Below are 18,073 nucleotides of genomic sequence, written 5' to 3' on the forward strand. Positions count from 1 at the left end.
ACTGAGGTTTGAAAAAAGAATGCGGATGTATAAAAGATAGTGGCAAAACTAGTTCAGCGTGTGTCTGCCTGTGTGTGCACACATGCAGTTGTGTACGTGCGTCTTTCGGTATAATACCTTCACAAAGCCACCTGCAGGACACTATAGTACTGTTTTTACAAACTCAAATTTTCTGTAGAGTCATGCAGCGGCATTTGGTCCACCGGAGCTTTTTCTTTTGATCTGAAATCATATCTACAAACATTAGGTGAAGCGGTTTGCCCCTGTGGAACACTTCACTTGTCTTTTTAGAACATGAATAAACAGGAGGCCAAGAGTGACTGACAGCCTCGACTGAAGTGACTAACAGCCAGTTTTAATATTCAGTGCATGATTAGCCAATGATTATCGCCCCTTTTTCACGCCAGACATTTTGACAAGTCACAGCTATAGCTGCAAATCATTCTAATTCATTAAAGCCATGATTATACAATAAACTAATCAAGGTTAATGACATACATTTATCGTTTTTGGAACAGCCATTTAACAGGGGTGAACACATACCTGTAAGTCCAAGTACTACATAGTTCCGGTGTAAGAGAAGTACTGCTTGGTGACACTGCATACAGAGATGAAACAAAGTATCCACTGACAGCAGTCTACTGTCGTTAGACATAATAATTCAGACCAAATGTGTCTTAATGGTGTCTGTGGCTCTTACTATGATTTGAACCGAGCCACAACTCTGAGACTCTGTGCTGTTGGGGCTTAAATGAGTGAAGTGAAGTTTTCTGTCCCGTAAAGGTTGTTTTGTTTTCCTGTTTGCTAAACAATGATTTGATTTAAGAAGTCACCTTTATCAAACCAGTGACTCCTGTTTTTCTGTGTTTCTCTCCTTGTTAGTCAGTTTCACAGATGTTGTTAGCTTACCTCTCCCGGCTTTCAGCTATTGCTGACAACAAAATCAACTGTGGGCCTGCACTCACATGGATGGAGGTAAGGCTGCCATGTCTTTGTCAAGGTCAACATTGAAAACAATGTTTTTATTGGTGAAAACACCATTGTCTGTAATCAGAGTGCTAACATCACCCACGACATTACATTAGAACAGTGGTTGTCATAGGAATAGAACAGACATCCTCTGCCTTATGCACTGCTGTACAGAAACCCACCTTGTTATTTACTATTCAGTTCATACATTCATTCATTCATGTTTTTTCATTCCACCTGTTATGCAGTGACTATGGTGGCCTTTATAGAAAAATACCTTATGAACAAATAACAGTATTATCACCACCTGTATGTCCATTGTGTAAAGTTCACACATAGAAGCTATTAAAATTGACATTTTGGTTTTGAACACAAATGTGGAAACAGAAGGAGTGATTGGTTAGTAAAAACAATAAAAAAAATAAATTAACTACAGGAAAAGTATTTCTATGCAGTACCTGGACAACCTGAAGATCTATGACCTAGAACAGATGTGTATTTTAAATACTATTGTGTATTTATTGAGGTACCAAAACTCTGACTTGGCCTTGGCTTCAGTTCTTCACTGAAGCTTTTTATGCTACGTGTAAATATAGATGTCATACTGAAATTGATATTGTTTAATCAATTAAAAAAATTTACAAAAGAAATCTAAATGATTCTCTAATGAAGTCTATAAGAAAACACAGCACATACTTATACGTGTCCCCAGTTCAACTGTGCAAAAAAACAGACAGAAATTACTGTTGAGTTAATTAAACATTGACATCCCCAGTTATTCACTTTATACACTTGTAATCACGAGTACAATAATGTACATTTGGTTCATTTCTAGCCTCCATAATCATGTTAGCCAACAATTGCTCTTGTTAATGCGATTTCTGTCGGTGTGTAATGTCTTTCAGGTTGATAATAAAGGGAATCATCTCCTGGTCCATGAAGAGTCGTCTATCAACGTGCCAGCTATCGCTGCAGCCCACGTCATCAAGCGCTACATCGCCCAGGCCTCAGACGAACTGTCCTTTGAGGTGATCACAACAGAAACATTAAAGCGTCCTCTTATTGCTTCTCTTAAACATACTGAGTTTTTATGAGTTCTGGAAAAATGCTACCTCTGCAGGAATAGGTGCTGTATTTGTGCTACAGAAGTATTGCTACGGGGGACGCTCTCTGTCCTTTTAGAGTTAAGGTTATCGTCTCAATATAAAAATAAAAATGTCAGTGTTTGCGTGATTATGTCTAGCTACAGTATAATGTTATATTCTGTGGAATATACCTCTCCCTGTTGTTCTGGAGACTGGTGACAAGGTTCAGTTATTGTCAGACCATCTATGCTTCCCTGTGTTTCATCACACGCACTATTATTAACATTGAAAATGGAGTGACGTCCTCTCTGGTATGGTATCGGGACTGTGTTCATGGAGTTTTAAAAGGGGCCGTTAGATCTGTCTTTAATCTCTCTTTGTCGATCTCTGCAGGTTGGTGACATCGTGTCCGTGATTGACATGCCTCCTAAAGAAGACACCACATGGTGGCGAGGGAAACATGGGTTCCAGGTACGTAGCTCCCCCTGTTTAGCCTCGGGCTCAATACACTCACACTTAGGCAAAGAATAGGATTTCTCTCCGCAGCCGTTCTTTGAGGTACTTTGAGGACAAGAAGGAAATGCTGCTTTTTCAGTCAGTCATTTTACTGGATGTTTTTGACCAAGATACAGATTCTCTTGAAGCTGTTAAGCAGATTCCAGGATGTGTGCCTCCCCTGTAAAGGCTGGAACAATTTATATTCTCACTCAGTCTTTGGTTTCCTACTGTAACATAACAATCACACATGTTATTTCAATCTCTTGGCTGCATGTTTTTATGTCATGCAGTGTTTAAATAGTCAATTTAACTCCTTCCGAGATTCTTTTATAGGCATAAAGAAAAAGAAATATTTAATCACCTTTTGTAACAACTTTTTCCTGTAACAATATATTCAAAATATGTCAGCAAAACCAAAACAAATTAAAAACTGGGTCGGAGCAATGAGGGCACTCTGTGTTAAATAACAGAGAAGGCTGCACTGGGTCGGTTTAAGTGTGTGTGAGAGACTGAATGAATTACAGTTCAGTGCAGGAGGTCCAGCTGTGGAGACACATTCATGCCTTTAAAGGCTAATCACATACCGAAACTCTGCACGGAAGCTGAAACTATTTTATCCTTAATCGCAGTCACCAGGAGGTAAATGGTAAAAAACCTTCTGACTCAGCGTTCAGCTGCTTTTCTTTATGTTTCTTTTTTCCTCTTTTTATCTTTTGCCGGAAAAGCTATTAACGAGAGCTACATTTCAGATTCCTTTGACGGTGGATGAAAAAGGATGTTCTTTTTTTTGTTGTTTATTAAGAAAATACTTTTTCTGTCAAAACACCAAGGTGTGTTTCTTCATGTGGTTTATACCGGGTCTGAGCCTCACAAGGCCAACCAATAAAATACATTTCCACTGAAAGTAAAGTTGTTTGGTACAAAACTCCTCTCAATTTTATTCTCCCACTACCACAGCCTGTCATGAACAATCCCTGTGAGAGAGCCAAGGGACTTCTGTGCTCAAACATCAACGTTTTTTCAAAATGTGTTTTAGACTCAAACCAGTCCTGGCTTTTGTTTCCCCTGTGTCTCTCTGCAATTAGACAAAATGATTATGTTTGACTTTGTCTGACATGGGAACTATGGTAAAATAAGACTGAGGTGGCCAAAGTCAACATGTTAATCACAATAATCACAACTTTGTGTAATAGTGATGATGTCAGCCATACCAGGCGCTGACTTCATAATGAGCCTCTCCCTCAGTGAATCAGGAGAATAATGCATTTGTGTTTATTTGTGCTGTCAGCTTAGTGGAAATATATCACACAGTTCCTCTGGACAAGGCCTGCCTCTACAGTTGAATTTTGCACATCATCCATTTTTTATTAGATCAAAGAACACTGACCAACTTAAATGTCTAATATGGGCTAATTCATAAATTCATACTTTCCAAAAATATAAATGTTTTGACCTGCAAACTACCAATGAGTCAAATTCTTTTTCTCTTTTTTTCTGTTTTTTTTCCCAATTTTTACTAAAATAAAGTGGAAAATTAGTCACTGTCTGTTTATTCTGTTATTTATTCAGGACAACGCACGTATTCCACTCTGAGTAGATCAAGACTGCAGCCAGGGCAGCAGTTATTATTATTATTATTATTCCACTGTTCAGTTCCAGAGGTGAGCCATTACTCAGACAAAGCTCTTAGTGGATGTTGTTTTATACCTACTCTTATTTTGACTGCTAATTTTGGAACATACTTGAATATCATTTTTTCTCAGTTTACAGAGTTTTATATCTTTGAGTAAAATAGTATGACAAGAGTATTATTTATTTGACATGTAGGTTGAGCTACAAGACACATTTTACGTCTACTTCTGCTCTATTTTGATTAAATGTGGCTTAAGAATTTTCACGATTACATTAATTATCCTAATAATAAAGACAACATTGCATATTTCATTTTTCTTATTAAAGCTAAAACAAAAATACATATTTACCTATGGTCTATTTATCTTTTCTGTAAAAAAAAAACTATTCAAGTTTTCCATAAAAAATAAGCCTCTTGCCTCTCTAGAAGCAGCCTGCTTATTAATAACATACTAGAAATATGTAAATCAGAACTGAACAGCTGTATAACAGTGTTATATAGAAATATTAGGCCCATAAATGTCTTAAGATTATATTAAAAGTCCAATAAATATGAAAGGCCAACCCTACAAACTAAAATATTAATTTTAAAACTATCGTCCTACCAAGACAAATGAATATTGATTCTTGTGCTTCCTCTGGGTCGATGCTGTATCCTCTACATCCCAACGCATCTCAGAATGATAAATAAACAGCCCAACCTTCTGCCTTGGCTCCGCTGCAGCTTCTGTTTTGACTCTCTGTTACTATAGGACATCGATCTGCCTGTCACACTAATTGGCAGTGAAGTTCTCAGTCAGAACTGGAGTTAGCTCCAGCTGACCGCACTGCTATGGATAACAAAGGACTTCAGGTTGTTCCAAACGACCAACAATGAACAATTGTGGTGATTCCTACTGTTGTGAAACTTGTTTCTCCGAGAGGTGGTTGAAAGATGGCTACTGTCAAAGTCTTCTGACCTGATACACACTCCAGATGTTTTCATGACATATATATTCACCAAAGGCCATTTTTGTTGCCAAATCCTGAAACTTCTGTTTTTGTTTTCATGTTCCCAGTATTTTTACTCTGCAGCGTGCTGTGTGTACACGATACTGTTCCTGGAGTCATATTTATCTAACCTAGTATTTTGTAGTAGTAGTAGTATTTTACAAGATTTCAGACATGCTGTTCCCCGTAGGGGGCTGTAAGCTACATCCGTACATGTCAGTTTTTTTATGTGCACATAAACTGTCCCGGATACATCTTTCACCCACACCAGCCTAGTATTTCAGGGCTCAGAAATTTAAGATGTTTAAAAAGTTCTGGGTCCTTTTTGTCATAAAACTTTTTTTTTCCTGTATCGAGGAACGAATCGTGAGACATTTGAAAATGATGACACTGAATTTGACACAGAATTTGGTGAAAGGGTAGCCTTTCTATAAAACTAGTTCAGTTTGACCATCAGTGTTATTGAAAATACCATGTGTAATACATTGCTTTAAGTTATATAACAGCCGTTAGCCATTCAGCTAGAATTATAGCATGGTTCTTAGTATAGTACTCCCTGGTCCACTGGTTTGTTCCTTATCACTGGGGTGGACTGCTATGCAAATTTGTTGTTTGCAATAGACAATTTACCTCCAAATTTTACTGAGCAGATGTTAGGTTCAAAGACACACACAGTTCCAGAGCCTTCCTAAAAGGAGAAGATAAATAGTAAGAGTAAGTGATGTGACCTCAGCAGCAGGCTGTGGGCATCAGTGTGTGACAGATGTGTGCTGTCCATTTCCTCTGGCCTCATTTGGTTATCTAAATCTGATTATACTTGCTGTGACCTCACCTGCCTGCTTCTCTGCCCTGCTCTGTCCAGGTTGGCTTCTTTCCCAGTGAGTGTGTGGAGCTCATAAATGATAAGGTGCCACAGTCCATGACCAACTCTGTGCCAAAACCAGGTACACTTCCTCTTTTTCTTCCTTTTTTTTTTCTTTGCCTGTAACTGTTCACAGGACGTGCGTTGGTTAGATGTTTTATCTGATGAAAGTCAATGTGTTTCTGATCTGGCTGCATTTCAGGTGTCAACGTTTATAACGTGGTTTATTCTAGTGCGGAACGTTCACCACAAATAACAAGCGTGTTTTCCCACATCAGTCACTGACACAGCCCTCCTACAGCACAATGCTTTGTTGACACAGCTATGTGCAAACCCACTGGAATTAATTCATGCCATCCAATAACACGCAGAGCAAATAGATATGTTATTTAATGTTCTGCCAAGTATTGAAGATATATTTTTTAGTGATCCTGGAGTCAAAGTCGTTCTTTTTGTAGCTCTGCTGTAGACTTCAGCCTCACGTTACAGTAGTTCTCCCACAACGTTGTTTCACTTCATCGTATGGTTGAGCTCTTTTTGATCAAACTTCAGTGCGAATCCTTGTCACATCGGCCAAAACCAGAGTGGCTGAAGCAGCATGACTCACTGTTACAACTGATTGACTTGCTGTGGGGTGGACAATCGAGGCGGACTTCCAAACCAGTGGGATGAAAAGATGACACAGTGAAAAAAGTCACAAACAGACTTTAGAAGGTCTTCAATTATTGGGGAGGGACTTCTCTTTATACCTGATGGGTTTTTGGGTGGCTGCTAAAAGCCCATATTCTCTGCCGTTTTAATCGTAAAGAACATGTAAGGCTCTCAGACTGTTTCACTGATCAGAAACAGATTATGTGAAGTCAACTGTTGCTATTAATACAACAGAATCCCTGGTCAAAGTTCTGATGTGCTTCCTACTGACGTAACTGACTTTTTTAATCCATGTTTTTATTTCATTTTAACTGTTGCACATCTAACCTTAAAATTATTACTTTTGAAGCTACATATTAATATATTAATGAGTTTAAACAAATATAGCAAAACATTATATTAGCTCTGGGACAAAGGTTTATCACATATTTCTGAAAATTATGCTTTTATTAGAGCGTATATTGTTTTACTACATAAGCAGTATTTACATTTCTTTAATTTAAAAAACTGACCTGTTTGCACCGCACGGTGCAAACCAACTGTGTTGTATAATATAGAAGTTTGACCTAAAACAAAAAAAGAAATTAGGAAATAAGAATAAAATTAGATTCTCTCCTCATGTAATCTATAATTTAGGCTTTAGGTAGTCATCCCTGAAAGTCTAAAAAAAATTGAAATAATGTTTGCTTTGCTTTCTGATGGTTTCACTATAAATGGTCAGCGTGTTTAAACTGGTGAATAGAGGCTTCACAAACAACTGTATGTAATGATGCTGCCTGTGGTTGTATCTCCTCCTCCTCCACTGCATGAATGCATTTTTAACCATGTTACTATTTCACTGCTCAGAGATGTACACTGTTGTTGAAGCATGTGTCTTGATATGTTGCATTTGACTGTGACTCCTCTGCCTCAGCCACCCCCTCCTCTGGCCTGCAACCTGCTTCTTGGAGTCTCTTCCCCCCCTGTGCGTGCTGGTATACACTCTCCATCCATCATGTCCACTCACCCCACTGTCACTCACTCACTCAGTCAGTCTCACACAAACACACCTGACATTTACACTACTTCGATGGCTGTATTTCAAGTTTTGATGCATTTCAGTGATTGAGTCCATGTCTACTATTCAAAAGACAGAAAACATTCTCTGTGCAGTCAATTGCAAGGAAAAAAAGAGTATATATTAGTCTTAATGTTAACGCCCTAGCACTTCAGCTAAATGGGCTGCTCTTTACACCTCACTATAACACTTAGAACCAGGGAGAATAGAGTAATCTTGTTTATTAATGTTTAAATGTATTAATAAAAGCACTCGCAGCCTTCGTTCTGACTGCTCCGCCACTATGTTTTGTCATTTGATTGCTTCTAATGTGTTCTAGATGTAGTGTTTTTGGCATTAACATTTAGGTTTTACATATCTCCCCCCCAAAAACAACAGCCACCTAGACTGACGCAAATAAAAGTGAAGAGAATTGTTACCTAACACATTATCCTCAAAGTGACAGTTCAATGGGCCACTTGTAATGAAAACGACTTTGTGGAGCAGTAATTGCCGAATGTAAATGTGCTGAATAAGTTCTGTTGAAGAAATATGTTGACCAGAGCAGGTTTTAAAGGGGGTTAAAAATTCTAAGGGTTTGAACCTAAAAGGTTTTTCTTTTAAAAACGATTTCTTACACTGACAAATAGCATGGATTATATGTGGCTCGGCTGACTATTTCTTTTTTTTTTTTAATCTGTACTCTTTCTCACAGAGAAGTTTTTCACTTTTGCAATACAGTATGGTTTTCTATGCGAAGCTTGTTATCTCACAGTGCTACAGTTTTCTGTGTTTTGCTAACTTGACATGCTCTCTCCCTCTGCCGGTTCTCTCGTCTCCCCATGTCATCCATTCATTCATCTGTCTGTCGGTCCATCTGTCCTCCTGGCTGCATGCAGACTTGGAGATGGAGAGTGTAATAGAGGACAGTACATGGGTGGCCGACCCCTTAAACCACTACAGCATAAGTTCAGGTAGACAAAAACCCGACCTGTGTGTGTTTTACCATCCGCCCCTAACAAAAATAATAATAATTAAACTCTAATCAATGAGTTTGCAGTGTGTGCCTCTAATATTACTACTGTCTGTTGTTATTTATGACTACGTAAAAGGTTCTTTTGTATGAATTGAAGACGACAGTCTTTCTAATACTTCTGATTCTGTTGTACGTATCTGAGAAGGACTTAATGGTGTGTGTGTGTGTGTGTGTAGGTGTGTGATGCATACTGTACATATGGAGTGTGTTTGTTGAGAAACAAAATTCAATCACAACTTTTCCACTGTTGTTGCATCTGCTATCATTTGCTGCAGACTTAATGTCTGTCTTCTTTAACTGTAATAATTGTCATCCAGTCCAATTGGTGGCCTTACAAAAATACTTTTTAAAAGAATTAGCATTTAGCGTCAATACCATGCAAAAGTTAAAGCTGAAGTGTTGAGAGGAGGAATAGTTTTCCTTGTCCCTCCAACCACCTGTTTTGAATTTTTTATGGGCTCTGGCCCCTTCAAGGTGTATGTAAATGACTTCAAGGGTGAGCCAGGTCACTGGAGCATTTCTCAAAGCTGCTGAATGTACCCTGTGCCTGGACGAAGGCCAGCTGTGTTTGTGTGGCTCTGTTTGGTTGAAGACCAAAGGGCGCGACAGGGGTGCCGTGGTGCTGGGTCTCGACCGGCCGTGATTTATTTAATCCTTTTACAATAAGGGGGGCCTGTAAACCCAGCTATTGAGCTCTGCGCTTTGTCCTGCAACAGTAAGAATCTCTGTCTCCTTCTCCTTGGTGACTAAAAGAGCACATTCCAGCAGGGAGCCACACAGTCCTGGAAAATATATTCTTGCTCTGCACAGATCTCACCACTAACCTTTGCTGCTTCCCAAAAACCATGGAAATTGTTAATATGCTGCTGCGTTACCGTTTAAAAGCGACCACAGTGTATCCATCTACAGTTCGTTCTTCTTTTTGTCTGAGGAGGTGAGTCTACGGTGTGAAAATACTATGCTTTTGTCAATATTGTTAGGAACATTATGGACTGCTGAGACTTAAATAAAAATGTCACCTTCCCCTCTTCAGAGAGCTGTGTTAACTAAACAGTCACTGATCCAGATGTCAACCCCCGCCCTCCCCACCCTCCTCCCCCTTCACCTCCTCAGCCATCATAATGTCTGGAGTCCAGAGATTTGGGCAGCTGTGAGCACATATGAGCCAAGACAGCTGCATATGTGAAGCTAAGCGCAAAGGAAGTGGGGAGAGAATGTGTGAGACAGAGTGAGATTTGTCCTGTTGTTTCTGAGGATCTCTAGTCATTTCCTGGTGCTGAGAAACTATGCAGTGTCCCCAGTGGAACATGCTGCTCTGAAGCCTCAATAAAAGACTGTTGTTGTCCATCTGTGGATCTCACTGTTGATGGAGCTTGTTTTTATCAACCTGCTGGCAACCACCACAAACCTGTTTACTGGTCAATTTTAAGCTAATTTGTGTGTGATTGTGATGAATCACTTTAATAATTGATCTGTTTTTTAACTAAACTAGTTGACATGTTAATGTAAATGCTGAATTAAAGCCAGCAACAATGTTCCAGGAAATTGACACTTATCATTAAATTCATTCAAAGCAGTAGGATCGCCTCTCACTTCTAATGCTCTCAGGTTATCTGACACCAAGGCAGGAGCATCACAATTGCCTGACTGTACTGGCAAATATTGGCACATTTACTCAGAAACATTTCACAGAACAAATGTGAGTCAGACTCAGCTGACTGGGTTTCACCGGTGTGGGTTTTTGTGTAGATACTGAGGTGAAACATAATAAATTGGACAGAAAAATGTAACGATTCCCACCACTAATATTAAAAAGTGATACTGTTTAAACTTGAGCAGCGTTTACGCAAAAGGAACATTAGCAAAGAAATTGTTTGTCATTTATGATTATGTGTGGCAGTACTGTGTGCTTCTGCTGACACATTTAAATTACATTTTCTAGTTATGCACTAGCAGTTTCATGCGGATGTGACAGAATTTACACCACCTTGCACAGTTTTTGGAAAGTGAGAGGAAAGAAGCAGCTTTGGAGTGTAGCTCCTGTGGATACGTGGTGATAGTTTTGCTCCTAAAAACATCATCCAAGAAGTACAGATAAACTTTGGAATTTACATTCCAACAAAGAGCAACCTTTGCCTTTGCCTTTGAGGGTCCAAAAGTCACATTTCCCTCTGAAATGTAGGGGATTAGAAGAATATAATGTGATGAAAAGTGCAAATACACAGCAAGAGTATGGTCACGCTGTACTCACGTAGTAAACATTACGAATGTTCTACAGTCCAAGGAGAGGTTCTTGTGCAATTTTTAAAGGCAAATCACATGCTATCGAAGCGGCTGATGAAAGTCTTGTGATTTTGAATCAGCATCAAATTACTGTGTCTTTCTTTCTGGCTCAACAAGTGTGCACTGGGACAGGGCCAGTAAAACTATTATTCAGGTAATTCTGTCAGGTTGGCCTCCAGAGAGGAGAGCTGACTAATTCAATGATCAGCTATTCAACATGTCATATGCTGTCTGTTAGGAGAAAGTGTCTGTCTCTGCAGGACACTTTGGCATTTGGCTGCTTTACTCCGGTGTCTTATTCTCTTCTAGTATTATAGCTGGATTTATTTTTTTTTTGTTACTTTTGTCTACTTTTATTTAACTGTGTATATGGTGTTTAAAATCAGCTTCATGTTGTATTGGAATGTATACTGATGTTATCCGAATAGATGAAACACAGGTATTACACAAGTACTACTTCAGTACAGTTCTGGTTTCCAAAAACAGAATTTAAATAGCAGGTGTGTTCATTATCTCCTCTGCTTCAAGCTTCATAAGGTGTAAACACAAGAGCAGTTGTCCTATACCATGATGTTTTGATGATCAGTGTGACCAGACAGTCTGTCATAGACATCTATATGCTTTTGACTAACTGGTGTTGCCCTTGCATTCTTGTCCATGAATATTCATTATGAGCATTTAAACTGGAGTGTCTAATTTAGTGGACAGTTTGTGTACGTTCTGTCACATGTGTAGTCTGCAATTCCGTCTGTGACCAGTAGCTTATTTGACCAAAGCCATAAAGGTCGTCAGGAGAAATATGTTGTCCGTCTTCCTTATAGATTTGTGATGATAGAAAACAGGCTTCGTCAGTGCCCGGTGTTGATATTTCCTGAAGAACGTGAAGGCAGCACAAGGCTGGTAGTACAGCACGAACAGCAGTGTGGGCTGAAGTCATAGTGTGTACGGAGGAGTCATTCCACTCCGCACCTCCTGTCACTCCTAACGTTATTCTCTTACAGCGTGTGTGTGTGTTTAGAGACAACTCAGCGGTTTACACAGGTGAACTTTCACCGTCATTGTTACAGGTGAGCGCTGAGCCAAACGCAGACTGAAGGTTAGCGCCACATTGTACTTCGGACTTTTTTCTCTTTTTTTAAATGCTTTTATAAAGACTGAACACAGTCCAGCGATTATGGATCCAAGGTAAGAAAACCTGTTTAAAATGAGCAGTTAATAATTTTCCACTAAAGGAAACGTGGACATGGCGCAGGGTCAAAAACAATTATACAGATCCAGTTACAGTAGGGATTAAGGAAAAGTAAAAACGTACAGTACTCTAAGTGATAGAGGGTAAATTATTTCTCCATGTGCCTATGGAATGTTCCAGTTTTTCTTCTTATAACGTGTATTCAATAATCTACAGTTAAGTTAGTTATCATCTTGAAATTATCTAATGTTTCTTTTGGGATTTTGAATTGTTGACTATTCATGGTTCAACTAACAAAGTCCTACTTCATGGTTAATTAATAAATATGTAATAATTCTAAAATGTAATTTGATGTTTGTTTTTTCTAAAGTCTAGATGTGTTAGGCAGATGTTGGGATTAAATGAAGATGGAAAGTTCTAGTCACGCTGTAGTTGAATATTGACTTTGGAGTACATTTAAAACCCTAACATCATTTCAACAACCAAGGCTGGGACTGAAGAACCAGAGCAGACTTAGAACTGATCTTAAAGTGTCAGTTACTATAATCCTGTGTAAAAACATTGATGAGTTTGATAAAAAAAAAAAAAAAGTAAAAAAAAAAAAATCAGTTCCTATATCATATTTTCCCCAGTAATCTGAACATGTATCTTCAAGGTCATAGCAATTGTAAAGAAAAGCCTTAAAACACTAATTAAATGTTAATCAAACATAATATGACAACAAACTCTAAGTGTGACAACTACACTTTTATTAAACAAAAAAAATTCAGTTGTATGTGAATTATTTACAATAATTGTTATTGCAGTCAACCATGTGACATTATAAAATTGAATTAGTCCTTTTAAATAATTACCTTAAATATATTTTTCTCTAACTAGCACTTAGGGACATGAAACAATAGTCATTTGTTTTCCATCAACGTTTATAGATTTAAGTTCCTCTGTCCAAACAGAGGTCAGCGTCTGCTCTCCTGTTTACCCTGTGGACAGCCATCCTAAAACTCCTTCAGGAGGTTTACACAGTGGCTCCCAGCGTTGTGTTCTGTTTGTGTGATGAGTCGTGCAAACATTATCTCCGTGGTAGTTGTCTTTCAATGGACAAACGGGCCTTTGTTAACACTAGAAAACAGTAAAGAGGGACTCTGATGACGTCAGCTAGTGTGGCCTCAGGAATAAAGTCAAAACAACTTTGGCCCAGTCATTTTAATGACACCGGTTTGAATCCTGGAACAGCAGAGTTAAGTGTGTGTTGTTCTATTGCAGTGAGAAGTGATCCAAGCGGTGTAAACACACAGCACGTAGGTACCCCTCAGTCTATTAAAGGGAGATGCTTTGACTGTTTAATTTATTTATATGCAAATATATCCAATAGTGGATAAATGTGTTTAGTAAGACCAGTGAACGCCTACTGAGTGCCCTTAATGCAGCCTCTGAGATGGTGCTAAGCTTCTGCATTGGCTTTAGGGAAGTTTACATCTGACCGCTTCTCATCTGAGATTCTAATTTAATAGTAATGTATTATCATTTTCTAACTGCCACGCACTGTTTTCCACTGATTTAACATTTGTACTCCTTAACACATGAAAAAGGAAGGACTAGGCTGTTGAAATTTCCCGCTCTACCAACTGTGTGTGTTGATGGGGCTTTTTCTTGCAGGAAAAGGGTTGAACTGAGCGGAGATGAGAGCATCGTAAAAATCCTGCACAGCTGCGGTCACGCCTCCTGATGCATGTGTATTTAAGGAACATTGACAGGCACAGCAGTCGTATCAAATGTCTGAGGCTGATTGGCTCTGCGGTGTCATCACTGGGCTTTAGTGTTGCTATGAAGTTGGAATTTTCCTCTGGCCTGCCTGCTTTGAAGGGCTCCTCGCTAACTGGATGGAATGGGGCGGTCGGCCTGGGGTTGGAGTGGGGAAACAGAGCATGATGTTTGCCATTACGTCTGTAATTGTTGCTGCTGTAATGCTTGGCCCCCTGCTTGTCAGACTCCAGCCTCTTCTGGGGCTCTCCTAGGGAAAAGACTTGTCATGTGACTTCAGGGCAGCAGCTGAAACCAGTTCATCTGGCTATCACCATTCTTTTCTGTGCTCAGCCTTTTCTGGCTCAGACTGATCTGTTATAGCAGTTACTAGGCATAACTGTCATAACACTTGGCAGGTTTGTCCCTTAGCTGTAAATATATCAACCTGCATCATCTTTGTGTACTGTATGACCTGGGGGAATGTTTGCATGTGTGTATCTGGAAGCTGTGAGTGTTGCCCTGGACAGAGAGAGTCTAAAGAAAGACCTGATCAACTTTTTGAGTCGTGGACATATTGATAACTAGATGTCAGAAAACTTCATTAACTGCTGTAGATAATAGTTTGAGGGCAACTTTTTCAAGTCTTTCTACTTTGTGAAAGAGCATAACTGACTCACTGTACCCTGCGGCTCTAAATCTTGTAATTAGTCTTGGAGAAAGCAGTCAGTCCTATCAGTCCTGCTCTTCTTAAATTATATGCCTCTTACCCAGCAGGATTTTAGCAGTAAGCGTGTCAGTGGCTTCGCTGCTGAGTACGCTTGAATGGCTGACCCTCCGGCTCTCATCCATACATATCTCTAATGGGGGTCTCTGCTCTGGCTCTGGAGAGTCAGTCACTACACTCTCACTGCACATCTTTTCCTACATGATACTGAAGGGGCCTTTCTTCTGCAAGTAAACAAAGCTGTCCTAGCCGTTTTGTCTCCGGTTACAGCAGCAGAGAAAGAATGCCTCCCAGAGGGCTGAGCTGTATGTCCACTCTCCCCCTGAAATGAAACACTGGCTGTTGTTTACAGACGCTGGCTCAGAGGCAAACTCTTGGTTCTCCATTGATTCAGCTGCTCTATGAAAAGAGTGATAAGGAGTCAAATTTAAAAGTTTTCTTTGTTTTGAGAAACCAGTGTTTTTAAGTGTCACCTGAGCATTGTACTGTTAATTGGTGGTGAACTAGTTGGTTGACATGATGAGTGAAGTTCTAGAAACTGCATTTTCTTAATAATAAATTGTGTTTTGACCATTTAAATGTAAGTCAATGTGGAACACTAGATAATGCTTCCCAGGTGAAACACATTAAAGGATGAAAACCACATGAGAAATTGTGAAACAGTCTTACATACGTTGGTCTGCTAACAACACTTTTTTTATGTTTCAGTAACAATCAATCCCAGTCAACTCGATCTGTTGTTGTACCATCTGCGTTCCATTTTTAAAGATGATACAATAAACTATAATCAAATCTGTGGAAATGATGACTCGCTCTGCAGCAAACATAATAAGAGGTGACCCATCTCAAGCTCACCGTGTTTGGTGACATTTTATGATTATCTCAATTTATATAAAAATTAAAAAAATATCATTGGATAGAACCAGATATATGCATCCCAAGTCTTTATATCTAAACATATTCCATGTGCTTAAGAAAACAGATTGAGTGTGTGAATTGGAAGATGTAGTTTTTAGGTGTAGTCTTTGTAGTCTATGTTTGTTAGAGCGTCCAGCTGCATTGTAGTTGTAAGTGCTGATATTTGTCAGTATAAGAATCAGAGCTGGTACTTATATGGAAGAGCAACTGTACCTGTCCAGTACATGTCTGGTTTGAGAATATGTCCACTGGAGACATGTGACACAAACATTGGTGGTAGATCTTAACTTTGACCTCTGGTCGAGGTCAAATTCACTCACTCAACAGTGATGTTGAACTTTGGGAAAATTTGATGTTTAGACCTCTGGCTTCAGGTTAAAATTTTCATCCAAAACCCTTGTTTGGCTGCATATTACTAAACAGTCTCACAATTTGTTAACTATGTATTTATAAAAGCCTGATTTGTTTTATTCAGTTTTGTAGAAACAAAAACATACTTTGACATTTAGTTTAAAAATGTGATTATGTTCTTTCTTAGAGTGAAAATCCACTTTTTATTTAGTTAAAATTGTACATCTTAGTTGTAAAGTGGTAGCCCTTTGTTCTTTTCATAAACCAATATATCCAAATTTAGATTAAAACCATGAAATAAATAATGACATATGCCTGGTAAAAATAAACATTTTATTTTATTACAGTCTAAAAACATGCAAATTTGAGATACGGTTAATTGTATAGTTAGGAGTGTGAGAGCGAATGGTACTTTTTACTACTTTTGCAAATACTTTTGCATACTGTTTGTGCTTGTCTATTGTATGGCAAGTGTGCATGCCAGACTTTCAGAATTGTGCAGATTTCTGTCAAATTCTATAAAAGCACATATAGACTATGTGAAGGTAGGCAGGTGGGTAACGGCAGGTGCTACAAAAACCCAGCAGCTGTATTTTCTGCTGCTTATCTTAAAGATATTGGGCTTTTCTACAAACATGATAAAGGTGTTCAATAAACCATTAACGGACTGTAGCTTCAAGACTGTGAATTACTTGTTCAGTGGGTTTTGTTTACTGATTTGATATTCAACTGACTGAGAAAACTCACATTATTGATGCCATTTTCAAATGATTGACAAGAAAAGAACGGGTGTGTGGTGTAAGCAGATTATGACCCTTTCCCAGGGAAAGTTGTTGTTGATGCAGTTTTTTTTTAAGTAGGACTGGTTTCTTTTTCTTCTTCTGTTTTGAAGAGGTGCTGAGGATGCTAATATTGGATGTGGTTGGATTCTTTGTAGTTGCCCTGGAGGTGGTATTTAAGAATTAAGCTTTCGCTTCAGCGAAACTCGACACGCATAAAAGAAGGGGCTGCATTAGAATGAAGCCGAAAAGCACAACAGAACAATGCAGAGCACCTTGTATGCGGTTTCACTCTAATGCATGGATAGAGTTAGTGAAAGCTGATCCCTTACTCGCTGTAGTGTAGTAAACTTGTGTAAAATGTCTCCCTGTTTCTCCCTTTTACCCCACAGTGTCTAAGAAGCACGGGAAACTGATTACATTCTTGCGTTCCTTCATGAAGTCCAGGCCTACCAAGCAGAAACTAAAGCAAAGGGGCATCCTCCGGGAGAGGGTGTTCGGCTGTGACCTGGGAGAACACCTGCTCAACTCTGGTCATGATGGTGAGAAACACACACAGTAGAGACGGTTATCTTAGAGCACTCACCTAAAAAGGTGACTCACCAAATCTTAGGGGAAATCAACCCCCCACATACAACTAGAGGAAGCTCAATTCACACAACTGGTACCATTGTTTGAGGACGGCAGCTTTTGAGGACGGGTTTGTGCCCCCTAGGCTATTTATTTTTGTATACTTAATAATGACATTTTGTTTATTTCTGCAACAGTCTGGTAATTACAAAAGAAATAAACAATATGCACAAAAAATTAAATAGTGTTGCCAGAGTACCCAACATTTGATAATCTAAAGACTTCAAATATTCATTGTCAATTGAAAGGTTCTATAGTCCTGGTATAACTGGTAAAAATGTATTTTTTTTCCAGTATTGTGGTTCAGTGCTTTTAAGCTAAATGTTTTTTTCTGTATTGCATTGAATACAATTCATTTGTAAACACACGTTGCACTGTGGTCTGTAACTAAAAGACTAAACAAACAGCCAGACTTTTGATGGGGCTAAGAAACAAAAAGTCATTAGCAAAAGTAAACATGACATTCATGGAGCCTTATTAAAACATCATGTATCAGTCCTGGTGATTGGGGGCCAATGAAGATCAAACATTTTGCCTGCAGTGTGAGAGACAGATGGCGCTTGATTCTCTTTCAGAAATTTCGCACTGACACGATTGTGTGTTTCAATTTTTTACAAAAGGAGTTCTTTCTTTTGAATATAATACAAGTAACAATTCAGTTAGGATTTGATGCTTTAAGTTGTAGGCGAGACGGTGG

General features: G+C 38.9%; 1 protein-coding gene across 6 annotated transcripts in view; it reads left to right on the forward strand.

Moving 5' to 3' along the window:
* The window catches only part of arhgap32b (Rho GTPase activating protein 32b), a 78,422-nt gene that overhangs the window by 50,118 nt on the left and 10,231 nt on the right, over nucleotides 1–18,073 (forward strand). For 2 of the 6 annotated variants that reach the window (XM_008332487.3, XM_025065776.1), the window contains 7 exons: nucleotides 883–975; nucleotides 1,875–1,997; nucleotides 2,448–2,525; nucleotides 6,037–6,118; nucleotides 7,601–7,651; nucleotides 8,623–8,697; nucleotides 17,139–17,288. In XM_008332487.3, coding sequence (XP_008330709.1) covers nucleotides 883–975; nucleotides 1,875–1,997; nucleotides 2,448–2,525; nucleotides 6,037–6,118; nucleotides 7,601–7,651; nucleotides 8,623–8,697; nucleotides 17,139–17,288 — 652 coding nt within the window. Of the gene's footprint in view, nucleotides 1–882; nucleotides 976–1,874; nucleotides 1,998–2,447; nucleotides 2,526–6,036; nucleotides 6,119–7,600; nucleotides 7,652–8,622; nucleotides 8,698–8,764; nucleotides 12,228–13,887; nucleotides 17,289–18,073 lie in introns of those variants that run through there. The other 4 variants (XM_008332488.3, XM_008332489.3, XM_025065777.1 and 1 more) reach the window with 4 other exon arrangements.

The sequence above is a fragment of the Cynoglossus semilaevis genome, chromosome 19, assembly GCF_000523025.1.
Source record: "Cynoglossus semilaevis isolate Cse_v1.0 chromosome 19, Cse_v1.0, whole genome shotgun sequence".
NCBI lineage: Eukaryota > Metazoa > Chordata > Actinopteri > Pleuronectiformes > Cynoglossidae > Cynoglossus > Cynoglossus semilaevis.